We start from the raw sequence: 15821 nt of genomic DNA, 5'->3' as shown, positions 1-15821 counted from the left end.
GGCAATGAAAGTCGCGTGCAACTCGACGTGCTTCTTGGGTGTCTGGGTGTCTGGGTGTTTGGCGTGTGGTTCGGTTGAAGCACGACAGGCGGTCCCTCCCCCCTCCCCCTCCCCCTCCCCCCTGGCGCCCCGGGTGCAGCCCCCCAGCCCCTGCAAGTGCGAGGACTGTGGTATCCACCCTGGGAAAAATTCTGGAAGATTGCCCAAAGCTCGTATGTAAGCGAGAGCACTACGAAATGAACAAGAGAATCATCCTCATAATCCCCGGCACCAGGACAGGACAGGCCAGACAATGAAGTCGCCCTGCCCCGGGTATGGCCTGTGTCTGGTTTCTGGTTGAGAACAGGAGAAGTGACGAAGGGGGTGAAGGCAAGAGAGAGGGGGGGGAAAAAAAAGAGGTTCCACAAGCTGGAAGACGGGACCGGGCAGGTGTGAAGCTGCCCTCAGTGATGATGCATTCTTGTACACGGACACATCACACAGACAGGCAGACGGACACGGTACGTGGTAGTGATGATCCCGGTGTGTACCGTTGCCTGCAATACCGTGGCAGCAGCTCGACAGCTCGACCAGCCTGACGTTTCACGGAGGCGAGGTACCGAGTTGCGAGCGATGTGCATTGCCCACAACGCAAAACGGCGCCCGGACTGAGCGGATCCCCACCGTGTTCACAGCTCAGTGCTCAGTGCTCAGCGTTCAGAGCCGGAGGGCCAGGTGGTCAAGGTACAGTACCGCAAAGTAGGCGGTACGGCGGCATGTACACCAGCGGGGCCCTCGGGGTACCTGGCTGGCGATGGGCCACCCCTGCAGGTACATGGGGCCTGGCGCATGGGGACCTGCCTGACTCTGATACATGACGACTGTTGCTTTCTCGCCTAAGGTGTGCTTTGTCTTCGGGTACCTGGAACATGGCTCCGAAATTATCTCTCGACGCCAACCCAGCCCAACCCAATACTGTTACTTGCCAGAACTCCCCGTTGCGCCCTCCCTTGCTAGCCCGATTGGGGCCCTTGTCCCCCCCTGCTGGGTGGCCAGCTGGGTGGCCTGGTGGGTGGCCCGCCGGGCCCTGTGTGCGGGTACGTACAATGCATGCATGCCATGCTCTTGCTGAGAGCGAGGTGGGCACGGGGTACGGAGTACACACACTGCAGCGCCAGAGTGTGAGCTAGCTACAAGACACGCGTAGTAAAGTTCCTACACACCTTAATTGAAGCCCACTCTTTTTCCATGTCAATCGCATCCATTCCATCCCATCCCATCCATCCATCCCTTCCCCTGGCTTCCCCGTCCGTCGCCCCCCTGCCCTTTCTCGGGCTGGCTGGCTGGGCCCCTGGCGTCGCCTTGCCTTACCCTGCCCTGCCCTGTCGTGCCCTGCCTCTGGGCCTTGCCTCCTCGCCTGTGCTCCCATCACTGACGGGCCCTCGGTACATGCGGTGCAGCGCCAATGCAGTGCTGCGCTGCGCTGCGCATGCACGGCAACGCAACGCAACGCAACCAGCACAGCACAGCACAGCACAGCAGAAAAGGAAGGGCAAAGACAGGGGCCAGAGAGGCAAGGGCTGAAATAAGACAGGGAGGAGGGGGGAGGGCAAGGTCGGAAGGAAGAGAGAAAGAAAGAAAAAAAAAAGTGATGTACCTTAATGACCTGGCCGGAGTATCAGTCACTCTCACCTTCGCACAGGGCTTGCACTCTGCGCTTTGCTTTGGCACAGCGCGCTCAGCTTGAAAGTCTATTATAAGACGCGGACGGCCCCCTTCCCGCACTCGAAACGCCCTCCCTTCTTAACTTCCCCCCGACCCAAGTTATTAATCCACTCTCTCTTGTCCTGTACAATAACAGAGCGCTTCTTCCCTCTTGTTCATTTCCTATTTCTTTAAAGCTGCAAGCGTTCCCCATCTTGAAACGCATACCACCTGCCTCTGCCGACCCGGACCTGCTGCAACCTGTGCCTGCAACCACCTGCACCTTGCCCGCACCACCTGCACTGCACTCCTTGCTCCAACTCGCGTCTCCAAAGCCCACACGTTCCCGAAACAGTGAGCGCCACTACCGCTGCTGCTTGCCTGCTCTCCAGCGATCCACCTTGGGATAATAGAATCCGCCCAGAGATCAGCATCCCTGGCATTGAGGTGTTCTCACCCACGACAAAAGCCTCCAAAGACATCTCAGAGACAGTTCAAAGACAGTTTATCTCGCCCGCCGCTCGTCTACATAAACAACGACAGACTCCATCGCAACGGAGCTCGATTCTTGCCTGTCTCACCCACCCACACCCACACCCACACACCCACACTCATACACACCAAACCACCACCATCAGCTTGCATAAGTCTGGCCCATAAATAACCAAGCGTCATCACCACGCTTCCGGTGCCGTCTCCAGCCCTCTCAGGTCCCACGATTTTGCACCAGCATTTAACGAGACTTGACCACCTCTGGCGACACCCTCTGCTGAGCTCCTCTGCGATTCGGTAGAATCTCCCGGCGCCCCTGCAACCTCGACCTCGCCTCGTCACCCTTCACCAATCCCTCGCCGCGCCGCACCCTCCTGCGACAGCTCCAAACCTTCCGAATACCGCCAGCCACCTACTGTGAGTCACCTTCTTTCCTGTTCCTAGTGGATGGTCCTCATCCCGGCCCTCTTCGCGCTTCGTCTTGGAGTTGCTGCCTTGCATGCGACCCAAACTTTTTTTTTACTACTTGTTTTTGCCGTCCTGCCCCTGACTTCACTTTGCACCCCTGCAATAATCTCATTACACCATGCATCGGCACAATGCAATGCGACATTCCTCTCGCGAACTATGGCTAATGTTGGTTTCTGCAACAGCACCTTGAACCTCTCGTGTCACACGTTTTTCCAAACCGTCAAAATGGTCAGCAGGGAGACTCCAATCTTCGCCAACCAAGGCCGTGGAGCCTACGACACAACTGGTGTCCCAAAGCCCCCACCGCAGCCCAAGCCTCGATAAATTGGCCGTCGCTATGCCATCCATCCCTTGGTTCGGCGCCAACTCTCGAAACAATGGCCGCCATCACACGCTAGCCTCCGTCCCGCGACAAGAGGAAACAGCGGCAGACCAAAATCGTGGCGCCGGACTATTCGCTCGGTCGGGTTCCTGGTCGCGACGCCAAAGGCCAGGAGCACAAGCCCTCTTCTTCTCTCACAATGAGCACGGACTGACCTGCTCCTTGGGCCCCCTGCACGCTTTTGCCAATACGACGAATTTAATCACCGCGCCGCCGCCGCGCACCGTGTAACAACAGTCTTCATTTTTCTTTATCTTATTTTCGACGACAGCGACCGGATGGGCACACCATCCCTCCAAGTGTCTTGGGATCGATCGACTACATTCCGACACAGTACTTCATTTAATACGCATTCCTCCGAAAGAGACGACAACGTTTGCCTGGCTCGCTGCCACTTGGATTTTCCCAGCACGAAAAGGGACAGGCGTGAAATGTTTTGTTTTTCACACAAAAGGAAGAGGGTTTCACACGGCGAGATTCTCGCCCCGGGGCTGCACACGGCGTTCAACTAGATCGGATCGGGTTTTAGATTTGGGGCAAGTCAGCTTGCTTCTGTCTGTCAGACGTCAACATTTTCCGCTTTTATTTCTCCTTTACTTTTTCCTTGCACCACACATCGCGAGCGCGCAAGCCTCGAGGTGAAGTCGATGCGGGAAAAAATGTCTAGCGATCCCTGCGCCTCTCGACCATACGGCATCGGCATCCATGTGTGGACGAGCATGCCGCTTTATCTCGACCTCATTGCTTGACATTTTCTTACCTGTCTTGAGTTTTTTGGCATGATCAGGGCTGGGTTACAGAAAAATGGATACGACTAGTGGGCTGCAAGTTTTCATCTGCTTCCTTTTTCTCTTTACTGTTTGATTTGCGGGTGCTATGGAAAGAGAGGGAACGGGACACAAAAAAGGGTTGAGAGGATTGGGAAAAAAGAAAACTGGCCGGGATGCATATAGACCTGTTTTTTTGGCTTCACTGCCGCTTCCACCACCATCCTCCTCCCTTTTCCACCTTGGTTTGTTACTTTGCGCCTTCTTCACTTCGCCTCAGAGCCATGTTTTTTCTACCTCACCAAAACAACTTTGTTGCGTCTCACATATGTACACATACTGTCGAAGGATCTGGACAAACTTCGATAATGGAAGGAGAGAGCGAGATTGTGTGTGTGGTCAGCTGGGCACCCCCCGGGCTGGCACCAGGAGGAGAAGAAAGATACCCCGGATTTATTAGAGGTTGCCTGTACAGAATAGCAAGAAGCACCCTAGCTACACAGCGTTTTTTGCTTTTAACAAGAATTATTTCTCAAACACAAGTGGCCCACCGCAGTTAAGATTGACGTTGTCTATTCCCGATTGACATGACGGTTGCGAGAAGTGAGAACTGGGGCCAAAAGAAAGCACGAGACCAATCAGCAGGCAGTCAGTCATATGCAAGTCTCAGCAGCAGAGATAGGCGAGGCGGGCGGGATGGCGGATGGTGGATGGCGGATGGCGCCGCATGTAAGGGCAATCATCAAAAAAGCAGAGGGCGCATCGCATCATATGTGTGTCTCTGGACATGCAAGGTGAATCATAACTGTGCGGGCCGGAGGGGGAATGATGCGTCACATGCCCACCGACGACGTGTCATGTCGACGGTGAGCCAGGCGCGAAAAGAGATGAACGAGAGGACTGAGAGACAAAAAGGACTTCAGGATGGGCGGCGAAGAGGCTGGGCAAATGAGATGGTGTGTTTTTCCTCTCTTCACACTTCCTTCTGCTGGTCTGCTCGGCCCCCTCACCCCCCCCCCCCTCCACTGCTGACCAGCGAGATGAGGTCAGTCACATATAGTTGATGGAATCGGGCAATACACGGAAGAGACATATTTTATCGGAGGTACGAGCTCCAAGTCAGTGAGTGAGTGGGGGATGCTGCACAATCGACATGCCGCTCCCTCCTTCGCTCACCTGCCGTCAGCCTCGCCTGCAAGGCGAACAGACACACAGACTCAAGTAGTCACGCAGCAGGCGCAACACGAGCGACTCACCGCAGCAAGATCGGTCGGTCTGAGACATTTCTGTTGAGAAGAGGTAAAAAAAGAATTATGGACCCCATTCCGGTTCCTGCAGTAAGGGTCCTGTCAAACCCACTGACTGACTACCTACGCAGGTACTGTTTGACTAGACCGGGTGGGTAAGTAGTGTAGAAAAGCGAAAAGTACACGACACGTACCTGCTGCTGTGCTCCTCCGAGGCTGGCTGGCTGGCTGGCTGGCTGGCTGGTCGGGCTAATGCGAGCGGAGGGGAGGGACCCGCCGTGCTGGGTCGACGAATGAGAGGATGGGGATGGGGCAGCAAGCGTCGGCCTGGGCCGTCGAGAGCAAAAGTGGGCAGCTCTCTCCTTCTCTGGGCGCTCGCTCTCTCCTACCTCTGTTTTGGACCGTGGGCTGGCTGGTCGTTGACCGGCCGTCCGTCTTTTCGCTCACCGTGGCCTTGCTGTGTGTGGCAGGAGTGGTATGTATTACCTGGCCCTGCCCAACCTTACCTAGTCAGGTCCCCATTTCCGGGACGATGCATGGTGCATATTTGGGCTACTGCACTACAAGGTACAGTACATGTGTCAAAAAGTTCGCAGTGCCCACAAGCTCCCCCCCCCCCGGCCCGCATCGCTTTAGTCTGCTGCGGTACTGCACTGCATGTACGGGGAATGCTTGGCTTCCTGCTAGCCGCTGGGGGCGGGGGCTCCACCTGCTCCACTGCTTCTGGAAGAACAAGAAAAAAGACGGGCAGACGGGCAGACGGACAGACAGCCGTTTGTTCGCATGAACTGGGCTGGACTGGACGGTGCTGGACGGTGCTGGGGGCTGTTGTTGGACGGAACGAGTGAGCGCCCCAGAACAACAGGTGGGAGGATGCCATCCAAGACCACCGTCAACACTGACTCCCACACGCCGCACACCCGGCAGAAGTTCCCCTGTTTCAAGGCTTCAAAACACTTGCGCGTGTGTTGGGCCTTGGGAGTTGGGAATTGGGACGGGAGCGCCACTGACAGGCCTCTAATAATGCGGGCAGCAGCCGGTCAGCCCTGGCGCCAGCTGTTTTGTTTCTCTGTATGCTGGCCCTGTTGGGCAGGAATTGGATGCACAGGATCCTGGGAACCACCAACCGGTGACGGTTCAGCATCTTCACATTTTTTCACCGGGCACTGTACCTAGCTAGCTGATCAGCGCCTACCACCCCGGGCCCTGACCTGAGCCTGACCAGTCAATCTTCCATCTCCAGACCGGTACGGAAGTACCTCGTCCCCAATCTCCGTGGGGGTACCCTGGCCTGGGGACTGGCCCGCCAATCCTTCTGCCGCCTTCCAGAAGGGGCATGGTTGGCAGGGGGAGGGATGGGAGCCACTCCGTCCAGAACATTTCCGCCTTTGGACCAGGCAGCCCAGCAGCCCAGCTACACGCAACAAAGATCGACCACCTATCCCAATCCCTCAACGGCCTTCTCCTTGCATGAGCAAGCATGGGCAGAACCAAACTGCCTCTCGCCCGGCACGATCCCCACCAGCCCTGGCCCTTATCTCTGCTCATCTTCCTGAGACGTGCGGTACTTCGGCCCTTTGCACCAAAATGGTAGAATCCAACGAGCCTGGAAAGATGACGACGACCGCATTGGCAGTGCCTGCACTTTCTCTTCACCCTCACCATAGTACCGGGAGGCCCCGGGACAATACCTAGGTACTTAAGTACTTAGGCAGAAACCGAACTTGATTCTATTCCACACGCCTAATAAGCTGGAATCATATCTGTGAAAAAGTCAACTGGTACCATGCAGGGGCATACAAAAGGGTCTGGGCCAATCAACCCAAGCCGTGCATACGCAACGTGGGAAACATCTGACAGACATGCCTTACGCCGCATATTCAATCTACCAGACTATTATACCTTCTGGTCTATGCCTGCGCCTCAATTGTCCTTCCGAATCCTCCGGCCATCCATTTTGACAGAACAAAAGGAACGACCCCCTTTTTGGGCCAAAGGAGCACGTTTCAAGATCATGTCCAACAGGCCGTTGGAAACAGGTGCGCACCACAATAAGATCCTACAAAAGTGTGTGCGCAAGTGTGAGGGCGTGCGTTGGTGGCAACGCCAACCGACACTGGATGGCTGGATGGCTGGATGGCCTGAATAGCTGGTTGGATCTCGTCACATCTCAGAAAATAACATCCCTGGGACCTGTCAGCTGCAGTGGTCCCAACCGGCAGGGCAGGAACAACGTGGGAACGCCAACAGCCTCGGCGCAACGGTCAGGGCAAGCCTCCTCGGTGCCGTATTTGGAAATCTCACAAGGCCGCCTCTCTCTCCCTTCACCGCGAGGAGACGCGAGGGGGAATCAGTGCGGGAAAAAGAAGGAGCGACTGCCAGGCTCACTCACCTCCTCCTGACCAGCGGCATCCTCTCCCGGACGCTCTCCCACAGCCCCAGGTCAATGTCCACCAGGCCGAGGGCGCCCGCCGCGCCATCCGGTACAGACGGCCCCTCGCCCGTCTCCTCCACCGCCGGCAGGGCGCACCGGACCTTGCCCCACGGGTCCACGACCATGCTCCCGCCGTAGCTTATCCTCCCCGTCCCGGGCTCGCCCGAGTGCCACCCGACCTGCGCGGCCGCGATGACCCAGCACTGCGCCTGTTTCACGTGATACAAGTGATCATGTTAGCGTTGACACGAACGAAACCTTTGTATACATACACATTTAGACAAGACTCAATGAGCAGCCGGCCAGCCAGCCTCATACCTCGATAGCCCTCGCCCTCAGCAGCGTCTCCCAGTGCGCCGCCCCCGTCGGGACCGTGAACGCCGACGGGTACGTGAGGACCTGCGCGGGCAGCCAGTCCTGCTTCTGCCCGTGCCCGTGCCCGTGCCCGCCCTGGCCCGACCCGCGCCGTGGCTGCGCGAGCGCCGTCGCCGCCTCCGGGAACCGCAGGTCGAAGCAGATCAGGCTGCCCACGCGGCCCACGGGGGTGTCGAAGGGCGGCACGAGCCGGTCCCCCGCCCGCGTGTGCGCCGACTCGCGCAGGCTGCCGTAGTCGAAGAGGTGCAGCTTGTCGTAGCCCCGGGAGCCGTCGACCTCGCCCGTGGGGAGCACCCAGATGGTGCGGTTGAGGAGCTTGGTGGTGGTGGTGGTGGTGTCAAGGTCCGCCCCCGCTGGTGGTGTCGATGTCGGCTCGGCGCTGGGGACGTGGACGCCGGCGCTGATGTGGATGCCGTGCTCCTTTGCCGCGGCCTGCAGCCCCAACACAAAGGGGGACTCTGACTCTGGCCTGGCCAGGGAGAGGGACTCCTGCGGGGAGGAGGCTATGTAGTCTGATGCCTCAGGGAAGAAGATCGCCTAGAGGGGTTGAGAGTCTGTAAGTCTCTGACTAGTACGGGCGGGACCTCTACGGTGTCCCTCCTAATGTGACACGCGTAGCTCCAACTCCGCCCGATACCAAAGTATGCCTCTGTACGTAACCACCCCATGTGAGGATCCAGGCAGACTATCATGTCAACCCTCACTTGAGAGGCAATGATCGTTGAGAAAGGTCAGATATCGAACGTGAAATTGGACCTCAGCCCACCTTTGCACCAGCTTGGGCGGCCTCCTTGATCAGTTTGAGGCACTGGTCGAGGTTGTGTGATAGGTCCGGCGTCGAACAGATCTGTCCGATGGCCTGTCTACATTGTCAGTATCAAAGTTCATTCTCAGCACGGGGAATAGTATGAATGTCTCACAGCAATCGCCATTTTCGAGGAACCGGCGGAAAAATACCGTGCCTCAGGGCAGACGCAGGGGCAGAGGCGCGGAGAACAGGCGGCGCCAAGGTGCCGTTTCGCTGGGCGACGAGTAGGGCAAGTGGGCCTTAAGAGGTGTTGGCTCACCAAGTTGCGTGTCAGGAACATCAGATCATGAGAATGGCTTGTGGCCTGCTCATCAACCGTTTCTACACAAGTCAAAGCCGAGAGTCAAGTAGAAGTGCCGGCGGCATACGATGTGCGTGGATCAAGAGCAATGCCGTCATTTGTCAACACCGCAATCCTGACTCTTATCTCCGAAGCCCTTTAAGACCTGGTCCACTACAAGTCACCATCGGCGGCTGGGCGCAGTTGTCATGTTTTCATGTCGATATTGAATGGGTATTCTCCTAGTGCAGCTGCCGCACTGAACTTTTCTACCGATCCACTGGATTCCAGCCTGTTACATCGAACTATCTTTGATCTGCCCGTGCCCGGGCGCAGTCGTGTGTGCCCGGCAGGAGGATTAGCTCCCAGCGGTATTTGCTTGATTTGCCGAGACCAGGGCAGGATGTAAAAGATCAGCCTTTTTTACGTGATCTCCAAGCGGATCAATGCGTGCCTTCCCTCCATACCGATGCCCTCTCATAGAACGCCAGGCTGAAGTCATAAATCAACACAATGCGAGGTATTAATCCCGTTGAAGCGAGATGCTTCTGATCCGCTGCTTCCGCACACCTTCAACTCGTCCATATTTACCATCCTGCTTCATTTCTGCTCGTGCTCGCTTGGTGCTAGCACTTCCGTGGTTGCTCCTCATAATCCAGAAGAGGGGAGGGTGATTCGTAAACAACCGAATTCGAGGCTGCGATACGCAGCCAAATTAGAATGCCGTTCAGCGGCCCCCAGAGGTGTGGATGCTATTGTGGATCGCCATCCAAGATGATCGATCACACACTCCTCGTCAAACCCAGCATTGGGCAGCTTCTCTGTCGACTTGGCCAGTGGGGCTGAAATGGACTGGAAGCAGTCTGAAGTCGTCGCTCTACCGTGGCTCGGACGAGTCAAGCTTCATGTAAGCATGCTGCAGGGCGAGCCTTTCCCGACCGTCTCGTTCCAGGACAGTGATCCAGTCCCTCAGCTGGATATCCTTGCCCTTCTCACTATACTCTCGCCAACTTCCGAGCTTATAACGGCCCTCCGAGGTCATTGATTTGTTCTCTGGTGCCTTTGATGCCGAAGCAGAGGCAACCGCAGACGCAGGCGTCCCCGCAGCGCTGGCCGCCTGCTTGTTAGGCGTGCTCGGAGTGTTTGCTCCCATGGACATCCACGAGTACTTCTTCTTGCCACCGCCAAGGAACTTCATTGTTGTCTTGTTGACATTATCAGCCGAGGCATCATGCTTCTGAGCAGCAATCTTTTTCTGCTCCTTCTTTGTTGGTGCTTTCTCAGGCTCCGGAGCCGTGGAACCTGGGGTCCCAGGCGCTACTGAGCCTGCCCGGGATCCATTTGCCGCATTATCTCCGAGCAGCCGCTTCTGACGCTTCTTGAGACGCAACTCCTCGGCCTCTCGCTCTGCCCTGCCCATCTCCCTGAGGATTTGGGCCAGATGGTTGGTCGCCGGCACGTTCGGCCTTCCGCTCGCGCCTGAAATATTGCTTGCATCAAAGGAGCCTATCCACGAGCGTCAATACAGGGCCAGAATGGTTGAGGTGGACTGTCAACTCACGCTTGCGTGGATTGGTGCTGCCGCTGGCACCATTCTCGGTAGCCTTCCCGTCACCGTCATTGACAGGGAGGCCGGCGCTATCCAATGGGGCGGCCGAATCAGCCCAGTCAGAGGGTATTGCACCATGAGAAGTCTGCTGTCTCGTGGTTGCGATCTGGTCCGCGTCTTCCAGAAATTCTCGGATCCGATGCTTGGCGGAGATGGAAAGAAGCGCAAGCTGGTCGATTAAATAACTGTCTGCAGGCAATACTGACCCATAAACTGACACCATAGCACCGTCGGGACCTTCTTTTGTTGTTACAGTGACCTTGGGCGCAACAGGGTAGTCGGCTGGGTTTCTGGACTTCTGAACGGGCTGCGTCTTGGTATCTAGGTTTAGGTCCAAGTTATATTGCCGAGCAATCTTCTCTGCTCGAGCGTGAAGATTTGCCAGTTGCAGGAAAGGGCTGTTGTGCTCTGCAGCTCGTGTTGCCGACAGACGAGCTGCCGATTCGTTCCACCTCTGCTCTGCCAGTGCTGCCTCGTATTCCTTCTGGCCAGTCGAGGTTGGCGCGCCGGGTTGGTTGCCCGGGCCTGCGCCATAAAACGATCCACGGTTGCCAGGCGCATTGGCGGGGAAGCCCGTCCTTGAGTCCTGGCCGAAGGACCCGGCATAGTACTCAGCAAGCGCGTTCTCCTCCTCACGAATATCAACTCCTGTGCCCAGCAGACTGTCCGTCACTTCATATTCGTATGTTCGTTGCGGTCGGTCTTTCGCTGGTGGCGGACCCATTGCGCCGGTGGCATTTTGGTGGGCCCCGGTCGGTGCGAAGCCTGCATTGACATACTGCGCGGCGCCAGGAGTTCCCGGGGTGCCCGGAACTGGTGTCGACGGGCCACTCATGGTCGGTGTAGGCGGTTGGTTTGGGTGAGCGTACTGCGCGTTCCCATTCGTGTAAGCTTGTCGGCCATATTGTTGCTGAGGGTGTTGGGCTTGCGCCGGGGCCGGCGAGGGCGCCGTGGGCGTGGGCGTAGGCGCAGGAGAGTGCAGCGGGGCCGGCGGTGCAGAAGGGGCGGGTTGTATGACGGCATAGGAAGGCGACGTTGCCGTGGGCGTGCCTATGTTTGGACTGTGGGGATACGATGGCGACTGGGCATATGGCGACGATGGGCCGGACTGCGGACCTGGTGAGAAGGGCACGGGCACTGGCGATTGTGGTATATGTGTCGGTCTCTTGGTCCCCAAGTTTTGGGAGGACGGAAGCGCAAAGGGAGGTTGAGTTTGTGCTGGTTGCGCCGGAGAGTAAGTCCTGCCAGGCACCTGCTGAGATACCTGCTGAGGCATCTGTTGGGTTGGCTGAGCCATGGCAACCGTGATCTGCTGTCAACCGTCTGAAACAAAATTAACGGCCACGGTTCTGTATGAGTATGTCGGCCGGGAACTGGCGAAAGCTGTGGCTGGGGCGTGGTGGAGTCGGCGCCCGTCCTTTGTGGTGTTTTCGCGATGCTGCGGACTGAGGCAATAGCCTGCCTAGCCCTTGAAACTCCCGGCACCACCGCCCATCCGAGGAGTCTGGGTCCCTGGAACTGATCTATACGATAATTTCCAGGTTCTTAGATGGACCGATGGTGTGTGCGATGGACGCGATGGACTGCAAGGCTGTGGTACGTCGGTGAGCTGGGTCACTCCATCAGGTTGGTGATGGGTGGAAGTTGCTCGCCTCCGCTTTGGAAAGCTCCTCGACTTCGGCAGATTTGATCACGTGGGGAGAACAGGCGGTAGAGGCAGTCAATGTCACTAGGTACCATGGCACTCCGCAGTGAAGCCTGACGCGTTGTGGTCCGTGCACTGGACTGGTGCTGCTGCTGCTGCCCCAAGCTGCTGACCAGGCAGTCTTCGAACCCCCTTCATGTCACAAGAATACATGGACTAGAGACCTTTTCACCAGCCGACTCTCCCTTTCTCTCTCATTCCAGTAACATTTGTAGAGCCTTCCAGGTCCTTTTGGACCAATCCAAAGCAACAGATTAACCGATTGTCACAGGTAATCATTCAAAAAAGACATGATCCCAAATTTAATCGGGAATACGTCTTGAGTGGTTCCAAGTCGATGCCAGTCAGAGGGTGGATTGCTGCTGGCCCTCAGCCCATCTCCCTCGGAGCAGGTTCTTGTTAGGAAAGACCCATCATCATGGCGTCCAAGCGCAAAGCCTCGGCGATGGCCAATGCAGCTGCCGAGGAGCCTGTTGACCCAGCCGATGAGCTCAAGTTTCTCTGCCTGGGTGGAGGAAATGAAGTCGGCCGGTCCTGCCATATCATCCAGTACAAGGGCAAAACTGTCATGGTGAGTATCAGCGTCTTATTGATTCTCAAAATGCCCAGTGATGCTAACCCCCCGCTGCAGCTTGACGCCGGGCAGCATCCAGCGTACGATGGGCTTTCTGCGCTGCCGTTCTTCGATATCTTCGATCTGAGCACCGTGGACGTACTCCTCATCAGCCAGTAAGTTATCTGAATCCCCTTGGAAGCGGGCGGGCTCGCGTTTAGGTGGATTCCCTTGGGCTTGGGCCGGGATTATCGCGCGCTGCTTCCGTCTCCGTGGGCGCCGTGGCTGCCATGGCACCGCCGCTTCTTCGTCACGTCTATCAGTGTATCCAGAGATCAATACAATCTACAACAATTTGCCAACCCTTGCCACATCTGTATCGAGCCCTCAGCGTCGTGATCCCACGCCCCGTCCCCTCCCCCGGTGGTAGATAGACAGCTCACCGTGCCACCGCGCCACTTGGCCTGATCGGTCAGACAACGTACTGACCACGAACCAGTTTCCACGTGGACCATGCTGCCTCGTTGCCATATGTCCTCGCCAAGACCAACTTCAAGGGCCGGGTGTTCATGACACACCCCACAAAGGCAATTTACAGATGGCTCATCCAAGACAGCGTGCGCGTCGGCAACGCGTCGTCCAACGAGTCCTCGCAGCCGGTGTATACCGAGCAAGACCACGCGAATACCTTTCCCATGATCGAGGCTATCGATTACTATACTACTCATACCATATCCTCCATCCGAATCACACCTTACCCGGCAGGTCACGTCCTGGGCGCTGCCATGTTCCTCATCGAAATTGCGGGGCTCAACATCTTTTTCACTGGCGACTATTCAAGAGAGCACGATCGACATCTTGTCTCGGCCGAAGTCCCACGAGGCGTCAAGATTGACGTACTGATCACCGAGTCCACGTACGGTGTGGCCTCACACGTGCCGCGTCTCGAGAGAGAACAGGCCCTGATGAAGTCCATCACGGGCATTCTGAACCGCGGTGGGCGCGCCTTGCTGCCGGTATTCGCGCTCGGCCGGGCCCAAGAATTGCTTTTGATTCTTGACGAGTACTGGGCCAAGCATCCCGAGTTTCAGAAGATCCCTATATACTATGCCAGTAACCTGGCCCGGAAGTGCATGGTGGTATACCAGACATACATTGGAGCCATGAATGACAACATCAAGCGCCTGTTCAGAGAACGCATGGCTGAGGCTGAGGTGACTGGGGATGGAGCGGGCAAGGGCGGCCCATGGGATTTCAAGTACATCCGGTCACTGAAGAGCCTTGACCGTTTCGAAGATGTCGGCAGTTGTGTTATGCTTGCCAGTCCTGGTATGCTCCAAAGTGGTGTGAGCAGAGAACTCCTCGAGAGGTGGGCTCCGAGCGATAAGAATGGTGTCATTATCACCGGCTACAGCGTCGAGGGCACCATGGCCAGGCATATAATGCAGGAGCCCGAGCAGATTCAGGCTGTCGTCACCAGGAATGCCGCCGCCGCTCGCAGGGCTCCTGGAGGTGACGCAGAGAAGGTGATGATTCCACGGAGATGCAGTGTCCAGGAGTACTCTTTTGCTGCGCATGTCGACGGCAACGAGAACAGGGAGTTTATCGAGGAGGTTGCCGCACCAGTGGTGGTAAGTCAACGCAACATGCAGTCTTCGTCTGAACCCCGCCTGACATCCATCAGATCCTTGTGCACGGAGAACAGCACAACATGATGCGCCTGAAATCCAAACTTCTTTCTCTCAACAGCAATAAAACCGTCAAGGTTAAGGTCTACAGCCCCAAGAATATGGATGAGCTCCGCATCCCGTTCAAGCAGGACAAGATCGCCAAGGTTGTCGGAAAACTCGCGTCGATTCCCCCACCCACTCAACTCCCAACTCCCGAGGACGATACCCAGCTTGTCACAGGTGTCCTTGTTCAGAACGATTTCAAGCTATCGTTGATGGCCCCAGAGGACCTACGAGAGTACGCCGGTCTCACCACCACAACCATGACTTGCAAGGAGCGAATCCGTCTCAGCGCGGCGGGCATCGATTTAATCAAGTGGGGTCTCGAGGGCACGTTTGGCAAGATCGAGGAGCTACCAGAGATGAAGCATGATTCGGAGAAGAGCAACGGCGATTCCTCCAATGGTGACTTTGAGCCTGCCGACGAGGAAATCAATCAGGTCGTTGCAGCCTACCGTGTCATGGGCTGTGTGGCAGTCCGCTACCGTAGTAACGGCGAGGTTGAGCTGGAGTGGGAAGGCAACCTGTTGAACGATGGCATTGCAGACTCCGTTCTCAGCGTCCTGTTGTCAGTCGAGAGCAGCCCGGCAGCCGTCAAGCGGTCCGCGCAGAAACACTCCCACTCGCATGACCATGACCACGCCGAGCTCCCACCGCGCAATCCACACGCCAACCTAACACCCGAAGAGCGCCTTGAGCGGCTGTTCATGTTCCTCGAGGCCCAGTTTGGAGCAGACAACGTGTCGCCCATCGAGGAGCCAAAGCTTCCCCCGTTGCCCAAGGACACGAAGAAGAAGGAGCTCACGGGGGCCGGCGGCGGGGACGCCTCCATGAAGGATGCTCCGGATGGCGAGGGCAAGGAGGAGGAGGACGAGGACGACGAAGAAAGGGAGATCGAGGCGCGCAAGAAGGCGGAGCTAGAGCGGCTTCACCGACTCGGCATTCCCGTCCCCGGCGTGGCGATCAAGGTCGATAAGATGGCAGCAAAGGTCTGGTTGGAGGATCTGGAGGTGGAGTGCGGTCACAAGGCGTTTGCAGATCGCGTGCGTAGTGTGGTCGACCGCGCTATCGAGATCACCGCACCGCTGTGGGCTTAGGCAGACAGCAGCGCAGGAGAAGGCCTGATATTATACCGAGTCTTCAAGTACGGGGAACGATCCAACGCCCCGCCCGCCCCATATACGAAAGAAGACCATGAACCCGAAAAAGTCCTGGCGGAAACAGAGTAGGCATCAGAGTACTATGACACAGGTAGAATGCAGTCAAAATCTCTACGCGGATATTT

At 57.0% G+C, this 15821-nt stretch overlaps 3 protein-coding genes across 3 annotated transcripts; 1 reads left to right on the top strand and 2 right to left on the bottom strand.

Annotated features, from left to right (window-relative positions):
* Positions 1-6614: 6614 nt before the first annotated feature.
* On the bottom strand, positions 6615-9139 carry KVR01_009916 (uncharacterized protein). The gene is made up of 4 exons (XM_044785963.1): positions 8772-9139; positions 8618-8710; positions 7435-8388; positions 6615-7228 (listed from the first exon to the last, which is right to left on the bottom strand). The coding sequence occupies exons 1-3, from the start codon at positions 8937-8939 to the stop codon at positions 7789-7791; spliced, it is 861 nt and encodes a 286-aa protein (XP_044641164.1). The 5' UTR covers positions 8940-9139; the 3' UTR covers positions 6615-7228; positions 7435-7788.
* A 7-nt stretch (positions 9140-9146) lies between these two features.
* On the bottom strand, positions 9147-12196 carry KVR01_009864 (uncharacterized protein). Its single transcript, XM_044788470.1, has 2 exons — positions 10501-12196; positions 9147-10445 (listed from the first exon to the last, which is right to left on the bottom strand). Exons 1-2 carry the CDS (start codon positions 11843-11845, stop codon positions 9817-9819), a joined length of 1974 nt encoding a protein of 657 aa, XP_044641112.1. The 5' UTR covers positions 11846-12196; the 3' UTR covers positions 9147-9816.
* Positions 12197-12406: 210 nt separating this feature from the next.
* On the top strand, positions 12407-15815 carry KVR01_010038 (cleavage polyadenylation factor subunit YSH1). Its single transcript, XM_044783710.1, has 4 exons — positions 12407-12824; positions 12885-12982; positions 13306-14437; positions 14491-15815. Exons 1-4 carry the CDS (start codon positions 12672-12674, stop codon positions 15631-15633), a joined length of 2526 nt encoding a protein of 841 aa, XP_044641286.1. The 5' UTR covers positions 12407-12671; the 3' UTR covers positions 15634-15815.
* Positions 15816-15821: the final 6 nt, after the last annotated feature.

Source organism: Diaporthe batatas, assembly GCF_019321695.1.
Source record: "Diaporthe batatas strain CRI 302-4 chromosome Unknown Contig00012, whole genome shotgun sequence".
In the NCBI taxonomy this organism is placed as follows: Eukaryota; Fungi; Ascomycota; class Sordariomycetes; order Diaporthales; family Diaporthaceae; genus Diaporthe; species Diaporthe batatas.
This window is presented reverse-complemented; position numbering and strand designations above follow the sequence as displayed.

Coding starts and splice junctions, on each gene's coding strand:
- KVR01_010038 (XM_044783710.1), top strand. CDS start 12,672: ATGGCGTCCAAGCGCAAAGCCTCGGCGATGGCCAATGCAGCTGCCGAG. Junction 12,825..12,884: donor ACAAGGGCAAAACTGTCATG/GTGAGTATCAGC, acceptor CCCCCGCTGCAG/CTTGACGCCGGGCAGCATCC. Junction 14,438..14,490: donor AGGTTGCCGCACCAGTGGTG/GTAAGTCAACGC, acceptor GACATCCATCAG/ATCCTTGTGCACGGAGAACA.
- KVR01_009864 (XM_044788470.1), bottom strand. CDS start 11,845: ATGGCTCAGCCAACCCAACAGATGCCTCAGCAGGTATCTCAGCAGGTG. Junction 10,446..10,500: donor CAGCACCAATCCACGCAAGC/GTGAGTTGACAG, acceptor GCTCGTGGATAG/GCTCCTTTGATGCAAGCAAT.
- KVR01_009916 (XM_044785963.1), bottom strand. CDS start 8,939: ATGTTCCTGACACGCAACTTGGTGAGCCAACACCTCTTAAGGCCCACT. Junction 8,711..8,771: donor CCTCGAAAATGGCGATTGCT/GTGAGACATTCA, acceptor CAATGTAGACAG/GCCATCGGACAGATCTGTTC. Junction 8,389..8,617: donor CCGCCCAAGCTGGTGCAAAG/GTGGGCTGAGGT, acceptor CAACCCCTCTAG/GCGATCTTCTTCCCTGAGGC.